We start from the raw sequence: 10,141 nt of genomic DNA, 5'->3' as shown, positions 1-10,141 counted from the left end.
TTATGGCACCATAAAATCATAAACCAACCACAAAGATATTACTTGGGAAAAGTGTAATATTTTTGTGGCTGGTTTGTATGACACCATAACTTGAATGTGTTGCAAGCATTCCGGCCCAGGGCTTGAGCCCCAGAGTGGTCCCAATCAGCTGGCAGATACAGTGGTCCCTTTGATCCCTGCCAGGTGGTGGAAGATCAGGATTGCCCCAGGATTTGAGCTCTGTGGACCACAGTGAGCCAGCTGATGATTGTCAGGCACCCAGCCTACCAGTGTAGGAGGAGACTAGGATCATGACCAATATGGTGTGATTGGGATCTGGTTCCTAACTCCATAACTGTGCCTCCTGCCATACATGGGTGGCGTGGCATGGCAGGAGGCACAATTGTTGAAATTGGGGATCAAATCCCATCACACCTTTAAGTACTATATTCTTGTATTGTCCCTGTAACCATTAAATAACTCTGTACTCTCAATTAAGTTTTTAAGCTTAAAGTATTTTTTCTTGGAATATATGCAGGCACATAGCCCATGTTTTCCACAGGACCTTGAGGAAATTAGGTACCCTTTCTCAATGGAACATGATACATTAACTCCCTGAGTCATCTTTGAAAATGCCAAGTAGCTGTGCTGTAGTTTGTTAAAAGGGTCTCTAATGAGCTTAATGTAATAAAATATGACATACTTTTTTAACAGATTGCTTTCATGTTTTACCTTTTATATGTTCTTCTGAATCTTAATAGCTTGGAGTTGAGTTACAAAAAAGTACAGAATTAAAAAGGTTGCAGGAAGATGCTTCATGTGCTCTGAAATCCATTAATTTAAACAGTTCACTCCTGGGACTTTATTAGTAGTAACTTTCCCTGGTAGAGGAGGGCGGAGGAAATTAGTTCAAAGTTGCTTTGTATAAATGACCTGTAATGCTTTCTCAGCGGCAAGAAGCATGAAACGTGACTTGCTTAGTAACCATGTCAAATTCCAACAGAAAAGAACTAAAATGATGCATTATTTATTTCACTGTGCACATTATCACAGTGAAATATATATGTCCTCTTTCCAAGTAGAGTAAGGAATGTATTGTGAACAATATTTGAAAATACACTTTCAGCTCTTCAGTGTCAGTAATAAAGTAACAGATCTGTGAACTGCATATTCCTGAAGGATGCTTTGTGGTCTTTACTCCAAGGTGATTTGTTTCATTTGGAGTCATTCTGCTATAGTTCTCATGTTATTCCAGTCTTCTATAAGAACATACTAATTTTTTTTTTTTAATGGTGAAATGAAGTAAATGCTTCCAGACATGTATACATTTCTTTATGATGAGATATTAAAACCTTGAAGTGCTGCTCTAGGTCATTCCAGCATGGTTATCTTTTTGTGTTAGGTGGATTGTATCATCTGGAACAGAGTGTGATAAAAGAAAAAGAGATCAGAATAGCTACAAACTGCATCCAGTGCCAAGCAAACTGTACCAGTAGATTTTATTAATAGTGTGATGAACATTATTCGGAAGGATTTAAACAATAGATGTCATGGCTGGGTTCTGGGCTTCCAGTTGTGTGTTCAACCTAATGGACAATGCTGTCTCATGTGGTAATTCAGACTCCTTTTTAGACTCCAGGCACCCCTTGCTAAACTCAAGACACCACCTCAGAGAATACTGTCTCTTAGCTTTTGCTTGTTTCTTCATTACAAAAAAATAATAGAACAATTCTTCCATTTCAAATAACTGAGAAAGACCATGACAAGTCAGAATGTTTTTTACACTAGGGATTCCTATTTCAAATCTCTGAGTTTAATCTGTGAATTGTGGATTTGCTGTTATGGCACCCCAGGGTGCCACAGAACCCCAGTTGATAATCACTGGTCTAATTAATTTTATTCTCTACTAGAGAATTTTAGGCAGGATTTGTGGGGAGATGCACCGCTCTTGATTTAATTTAAAACTAGCAAGCTTTCTACCAAAAGAATATATCCCTTAATTGTAAAACAGCACAATTCTCCATTTCCAGGTTTGTACAGAGGGGGCACAGCAGTGTAATGGTTATTACATTGTGACAGTCCAAAAAAACTAAGGCTGCCTTTTAAACACAGAGTTACAAAGCAGTGATAAAAATCACAGATTGATTCTCCTAGATTCCTGTGCAATATCCTGTATAATGTACTGGACTCCTTTCCAAATCGAATAGTTATTTAAAAAAAACCACAGACACGCACGAGCTTGAACAGGAGGAGTTCAAGGTTTCTGTATCCCTTATTAGCCCAGTAATAGTTGTAAAATCTCTTCCCACCTTGTTACCAACACTTGAAACATTGTCTTATTCCTCGAGTGACTTTTCAGAGCTTTGATCATTTCCAAAAGAGAATGGAAAATAGCTTAGGAGACTGTCTATGCCAGGATAGTCATGAAGCCTTAGCAGCAAAGCTAGGTTGACAAAGCTAGGTTGACTATTACCTTTTGTAATAGTCTAGAAACTTCATTGCCTCTCAATTTGCTATCAGTAATTTCATCTGCTGTTTTCTTCATAAAGCTATACTATAGAGAGCAAAATGCATATGCTCTATATCTCCTGTCGCCAGTTACAGAATGTTCTGCTTTATGAACATACTTGTACAAATGTCACTATTATTTATGTTTTGCTAAAGGCAGCCCTTACCCCATCACTGTATAGGAGAAGCACTTTCATTTTGGTGGCAAGAGGAGAAGAAAAGCAGATTCTGTAGATTTTGGGGCACCTAGTAAATATATTTTAATTTAAAGTAGGTCAAATGCTGTTTCAAACAACCTTGATCATGTCTCTTTAAAGCTGATATCCTTGTACAGGAGAGAGATTAATCACAATGCAGTTTTGTCTCCAGATTTCCACATATTTGTAATTGGGTCTGCTCCCTACTGCTGCCAACATTTCCAACTGTCGCACAGCAAGTCTGTTTCCAAGAAGCAGAAGTGAACACTGAGCACAGCTATAGTGCATGGCTTCAGTAACTAATTCAGATAGACAGAGAGTCAGTGACTCTTAGTTATCATGCACAAAGGATTTTGATAAGGATTGTGATAAAGAGACATGGTCAGTTACGGAACATAATTTACATCGAAGGTCTTGTGGGATTGATACTGGAATTGCTAATTAGAAGTCAGATCCTCTTGCTTGTTGTTGGAGTTGCATACATGAGGGAAGATTAGGCCCTTGTACTTTTCTCTGATGATGATTTTGCCTTTGTTTTCAATGGGATCCATGTTATCACGATTTAATTAGCCATGTTAGTCTGAATGTAAGTAGAAGGCAGGGTAGATATGCACCTTTAAACTATCCAATGTGTATGTGTATCACAAGCTTTTGTGGGCTGACACTCACTTCATCAGATGCTGTGATAGCATGTGCACAAACCGATGGATAAGAAGGCGAGAGACGAATACAAAAAGCGGAAGGGAGAGGTACAAGGGAGCTGTGCTGGGAGAGGCAAACAAGCAAGGAATAATCCCATAGGAACAATGGAGTCATGAAAGCTAACTCAGGTAATGAGATAAAAATCCATATTCCATGTTTAAAACATGCTTACCAAAATCCAATCTGTGGATGATTTCTTGTTCTACAATTTCCTGTTCAAATAGCTTTTTTGACTTATCCCTGTCAGCTTCAAAACAGGTGTGATAGTTCACTTTGCTTCATAGTTCTCCAAAAAAAAGAAATGAAAAGTGCCATTTTGGTCAGAGCAACTACATAACTTTGTCCCCATCTTGCTCATCATTTCTGTTCCTTTGTGTGTGAGTCACAGCTGCTTGTGTTAGGGGAGATGATCTGGATCAGTTACTGCTTACTCATGTTAGCCCTATTGAGTCAATACAAATATGAGAGGCAGTCAGATACTGCCTTAATTCACACGTCAACTGAGTTGCCCATCCAACTTTCAGTGCCATCTTTAGTTGTAAAGATGGCAGTACTATTAAAATCCCAATTCAATTGTCAGATCCTAGGTGGAGTTTGCAGGGCTAGGAAACTGAATGGTATTGAGGAAAAGTAAATATTGTGATTCTACCAGAAGGTTATGCATTATATATTTCTGTCTTGTTACTGGTTGGCAAAAAGCCTTGAAACTGAAGGGCCTCATTGTAGCTGTTTAACACCGGGTATGTTTTTGCAGAACATCACGTACATCTTGGACAAGGGAGAACTACACAGCGGTCCATTCTTTTGGGAAAGTGCATTCTGGAAATGTATCAGAATTCGGTTTTACTTCCCTGAGTGTGGCTAGACTGCACCAAGGGCCAGAACAAATCCAAAACTACCTTGTGTCCCTGATTTCATTGAGGCATGCTAAAAAGAAGTCCCTGCAGTTCTTCTTTGCACTCTACAGTGATCTGCAGCCCTGACAGAAAAGGGGAGACTTTCTACATTCATATGGTCTACCTATAAACATATATCTAATTGCCCCTCTGAATCTAAATCCAGTATGTCTGTGTATTGCAATACACAGATAGCTCCATAATACAGTGTTGTTGTGTAGTATTTTATGTAATTGTATAGAATTTTATTTAGTCAGTTTAACTTAAAAAAATGTATAGAAGAGTTTTCTAAGGATGGTCTGAAATGATCTTTCATTGGAATTGTATATCATAAACTAGAGTGCTGAAACCTGTTTCTGTTGTTAATCACTGGAATATCAGAAGCCTTTGTACCAAAGTCTTTCATTAAAGCTGATCAAAAGTTAACCTACTAGACACCTTCTATGTTGTTTTTCTTCCATGCAGGATTTCTTTGAGGATGTAGTGTATGGTTATCGTTACTAATGACCATAATAAATTGAATCACAGTGGGTTTCATTGGGAGGGAGGACAATCTTTTATTGTCAGTGGTCAGTTCACAAGACTATGCTGTAGGAAGTTGAGTTTTTTATTTATTTTATGAATTGGCACGAAGTTAGAACTTTTTTCCAGTTGGTTTTAGGAAAACCAAAGGACATTTATACACATACTTTTTTGTCCCGCAATGTGCTGGAGATCCCCGACTTCGGAGCAAACTCAATTAATCGAATCTGCTCTGCACACGAGCTGATACGAACTGCACTGAACTGTGTGCAGTTGTATAAGTGAAATGTGCATCAGCGTGCAGAAAATGGCAGCGATGCACTTTTGAACTAAAGCACCTTCTTTGTGTTTTAGTTCAAAAGCGCACCACTGCCACTTTCTCAGCACTGACGCACATTTCTCCACTTATACAACTGCAAGACTCGCAGCGCCAAGTGCTTTTCAAAGCACTAGGCACTTTGGTGCTTACATTTGTAAAAATGACCAAAGTGTTGCTGTTTACAGGGAGAGGTGTACCTATTTCAGGTGTTTGTTTCTCTTATAAAGAACAGATTTTAATTCATCTCTGTCTAAAGGCTTAGTTGGATATCTTCTGTCTTGAACTCTGTGGGATATTGAAAATGCTTGTTATTTATTTCTCAATTTAGTTTTGAACACCAGAATGAGTTGTGTGCCACTTGTGGATGCTGTCTGAAAGAATTTTATTATTTTTTGTTCAAGTAAATAAGTCTTTGAAGAGGTAAACATTTATTTTTATCAATGCTTTCAAAGGAAAGAAGATAAAACTTTGGGCAAAATCATGGGAGAGGAAAGAATAATTATTTTAAGGTGAATTTTTCTTGTTTGGTGTGCATGATGGATAAGAATAACCAATAATGCTCTTAATTGGGATTGAAATAAACCAATCAAAGTCCTTATTTAGGTTGGGTTTCTGGTCTAATTGCCACTCTTTTTTCTTTATATCCTTTCTGAAGAGGTAAGACATTGTGTTTTTGTATGTCTTCATACAGCATTTGATACATGGAGCTCTAATCCTAAATGAGGTCTCTGCACACTCTTGTAGTATTGGTCACATACACACAAAGTGACTACGTTATAGAAATATTAAGATTGCAAAGCAAGAATGTGAGAGTTAAAAAATACCAGAGATAAGTCTTGCCTGTCATATTCCACTACTTCAGCCAAAGGACTAAATGCTCAGTCATTTATACGGGGATAGCACATCCATAGTTTTGTTGTCATGAAGGAGCTGTGAGGAAAAGGACTGTGCTTGATTCAGACAGACACTGTAGAAAATATATCTGCCAGGAAGTCTTGTTATAAATCTGATATTAGACATTGAGGAACAGGTCTATTAAATGAGATTTAGACTTGGTTATTTCTTTATAAACCTTCTTATCAAATAATGATAAAATAGATGTTACAGGAGGAGATTATGCAAGAAAGAGGAAGCTATGAACTTTTCTAGGAATGTATATCCAATCTGTAAACTAATCCCTCTATCATGTAGGGTTCTGGTGTCTCAGATTAGAAAGTCCATAGACTATACTCTATTTTAATTGTATATTGGCAGTTTCCAAATTGTACCATTTTTCACGTACAGTAGAGTTCTGTAAAACATTGTATGGTTTGGGGGGAAAAAAAGATTAAGAATTGATTTTGCTCCCACATTAGAAAGCCTTGAAAGGAAAACCATTAATAAGACAGTGCTTCTATGTTGTAAGTCTTGGTTCATATTTAGCTCAACGTACCCCAAGCAAGCTTCTTCCTTGTAACCCAGCTGTATGGTATGGATATTTCCACAGACATGTAAAAAGTTTCCACATGCTAAGGTTAGTAGGCTTGGTGCAATCAGCAGGTGAAAATATGCTCTAAAACTCTTTTGTGAAAACAATCCGGAAAATAATTTTAGTGTACTTGCATACCGAACAAAATAAGTCCCAATTAAGAGCATTATTGAGCAGATAAAAGGAGTACAAAGTTTTCGTGTTAAGTTTTCATATCTACTGTTGTTAGACAATAAATATTTTTAGTAATTGTTCTCTCGTGCACAGTCTGTTTTAACATGCTAATTTGGTTCTGCTCACGACAGTTAAGAACATGTTGCACAAGGGAGGGCTTGCCATCCAGCAGCTAGAGCTTTAATCTAGGATTTCCACCACATGCCTTCTGTTCTTTACCACACCTTAGATTTTCTGCGTGACCTTTGCCAAGTAACTGATCTCTGTTTGGTTCCATTCCACATCTTAAAGCATGGAGAATAATACTGTCCTACTCTCCAGGGGATTGTCAGGATAAATGTATTACAGATTCTGATCCTTGAAGATCCTCTGATGATGGGAGTGAGAGGTATAATAGAAACCGACCACTTGTCCAGTGAGCTGGGATGCCATCAGATAGATTTCTTAGAGGTGTTTTGGTAGTGGTGCTAATCTTTATAAATAATCAGCATAAGCCATATTTTAGTAATAAGGAAACAGGCAGGAGTGTTCCAGCTATGTTTCATCAAAGATTTGATAAGGGAACAGTAAAGAAGCTCTCATATGTTCTTTCTAGAATTACAACAACAGCTGCTTGTATGATGGACCTACGAAGATATCCACTGGATGAACAAAATTGCACACTGGAGATTGAGAGCTGTAAGTAGTTTTGTAAATCCTATTTACTTTATGATCAAACTGTTTCAGAAGTTTAATTCAAACCAAAAAAAATGATACTAACCTGGTTGTCTTTCTGTCTGACATTTATTTCCTTGTAAACATGTGCAATAAATTTAGCTTTCCACATAGATTAGTAATTCAGGGCACAGGGTTTAAAGGAATTTAGTTTCTGTTTTGATAGATAATTTACATCCTTAAAAGTCTCATTCAGTTGCCTTGCTGAAGTTCATTGAGGAGCAAGAGGACTGGTAACAGTTCTTTATCTTTTTCTGCTGAACTGGGCTGCTGTTTTTTTTCCATTTTTAAATAGGTGTTAAGATTTGTCTTTGCAATAGGTTGCTTTTAATTTTTGTCATAAATGCTGTAGTTATACTATCACTTATGTATGATGTCAGTCTATTATATACAGTGTTGTAATAACTGGTATCTCCATCAAAGGTCAAGCTTTCCATATAGATAAAATGGAATTGTGCTGTTAGAGGAAATTTCAGATCTATTTACCTTAAGAACTCTAGAGAATTGTAATACATCAGAGAACAAAATAAGTTGCAATCACTTTATAAACACAGACATGAGTTACTTGACATTATAATTAAGATTATGACAGTACTTCCATGAAAAGCTTCTTTTTCAATAAAAACTCAACTATTATCCATCATTAAACTGAAATATGGCATTTCTTTAGCACTGAAAAAAATTACTGAATGATTTGCAAGAAAATGAAACATTAATTGGAATGGTTTTAAAAGATATGAAATTTGTTACACTTGTTCAAACCTGTTTTGAAATATAAGCAGTTTATTTTAAAATGGTTGCATTATGTCTGTACATTAAGCTACTCCTTGGCATATGCTAGGCTTCAATCCTGAAAGAACGTGCATGTATTCTTAAAAGCTCTGTCCTCTATTAAGCAAAGCATGTGAGAATGTACTTAATTTCAAGCCTGTGTTCAAGTACTATTCACTTCATTATGCACATAAGAGCTTTGCTGAGTTACAATCCCATGACTATCGTTTTCAAAATAATTTATAAAGGAAACATAAAAATATAAGAATTGCCATACTGGGTCAGACTGATGGTCCATGTAGCCCAGTATCCTGCCTCTGACAATGGCAGTAATGGATGCTTTTCTGGGAGCATTGACCTGGATATATCTGGAGTGATCCATCCTCAGTTCATTATCCTCCTTGGCATCTACCATCATTGGTTTAGAAATGCCAGAGGAAATATCTCTGTTTAATAGCTGTTAATAGAACTATCATCCATGAATTTGTCTAGTCCCTTTTTCAACCTGGAATGCCACTCATTGATTCCGTTGGGTCAGGATTTAAGTCTTAATTTACAAAGTTGGTGCAGTTCAGTACAGCTTGTGCAAGTATGTTACTAATAAAAAAGGAAAAAAAAGTGTTATGGTCTCCACTGACATAACTACAGTGAAGGATTTTGCCAGTAGACTATGGCTCAACTTTTTCATGCCAGTGTCATTTAATTACTTCTGTAATAGAAACCAATTTTTTTCTTTAAAAAAAACAGAAAGAAAGAAATGTTTTAGTGAGGGAATCTCCATCCCCTCCCTTCTTCCTTCTGATTCAGAAAACGTTTTAGTAACAATCCATTAGAAATGTTGCCAGCTCTGTACTTTTATAGGGTATCAGCAGGATGGCATGCCTTTTATTTCATTTAGTTTACATCAACTGCCTGAGTGTAAGGGGAATGCCATGGCTTTTTTAAGTAGGTAAATTAGGTCATAAACTCTAAGAGTGCCTTCTGTAGTACACACTTGGGAAAATGTATAAAAATTAAAGGGGCACTGCCAACCACTTTAGGCCGCAAAACTGACATACCTTAAAATTGTTATAATTCAGCAGGGAATGCCTTCTGCAGCTTGCATATCTAGTTTAAATCTAACAGTATTATGTAGATAAATCCAAAATAAGTAACAAAGTCAAATTCTTAGTTATGAGCTTCCTATTATGCTCTGTTACTTTAGAGCCTGAATTTTGGTAATATTCTGAGAAGTAATGATCACTTCTCTTCATTAAAATGATTAAAAAAGGAAATACACATTGCTTTGTTCTCTGTGAGTGAGGAATTAAAAGTCAAAGTCTGTATTCTTTCTCTAGTGATAACTTTTTATTATATATTGAGTAGATTGCCATCTACAGCAACAGATTTGTTATAGTTTAGACTTTCTTAACTTTAACAAAATTGATGCCACTGCTCCAACCTGGATGAACATGCTATGTGCCTGGGTGCACACGTAAACATGGTGCCTGGGAAGCAATAAACTCTGGTGCAATAAGCTCTGGAGTTTATTGCTTTGACTTAGTTGCATGTGTAGACGCACCCACTGCTATTACAGTATATTTCTATAATATCTTTGCTCCAAATTAGACAGAGGTAGGACTTGAACCTGGCTCCTTCCTAAGCACTCAATTAGTAGAGATAAAGGGTGCAACAGCACCATGTATTTAGCCTGAGGAAAGATTGCTCTAGTTAAGACTTTTTTGTACATCCACTCCTCTGATGATTAGAAGTCTATTGACTTTCAGTTTAAAGCAGTGGTTTTCAACCTTTTTTCATTTGTGGACTTCTAAAAAAAAAAAATCAAGTGGAGGTGCAGACCTTTTTGGAAATTTTGAATGGAGGTGTGGACCCCCTTGAATTGTAAGTGTGG

At 36.9% G+C, this 10,141-nt stretch overlaps 1 protein-coding gene across 2 annotated transcripts in view; it reads left to right on the top strand.

The window, feature by feature from the left end:
- Positions 1-10,141, top strand: part of GABRB2 (gamma-aminobutyric acid type A receptor beta2 subunit) — a 371,234-nt gene that overhangs the window by 231,866 nt on the left and 129,227 nt on the right. For both annotated transcript variants that reach the window (XM_019506486.1, XM_019506485.1), the window contains exon 6: positions 7,361-7,443. In XM_019506486.1, the coding sequence (XP_019362031.1) occupies positions 7,361-7,443 (83 nt within the window). The remainder of the gene's footprint in view (positions 1-7,360; positions 7,444-10,141) is intronic.

Source organism: Gavialis gangeticus, unplaced genomic scaffold, assembly GCF_001723915.1.
Source record: "Gavialis gangeticus isolate Ggan-Ray unplaced genomic scaffold, GavGan_comp1, whole genome shotgun sequence".
In the NCBI taxonomy this organism is placed as follows: Eukaryota; Metazoa; Chordata; order Crocodylia; family Gavialidae; genus Gavialis; species Gavialis gangeticus.
The sequence above is the reverse complement of the archived record's forward strand: the minus strand, read 5'-3'. Positions and strand labels throughout refer to the sequence as shown.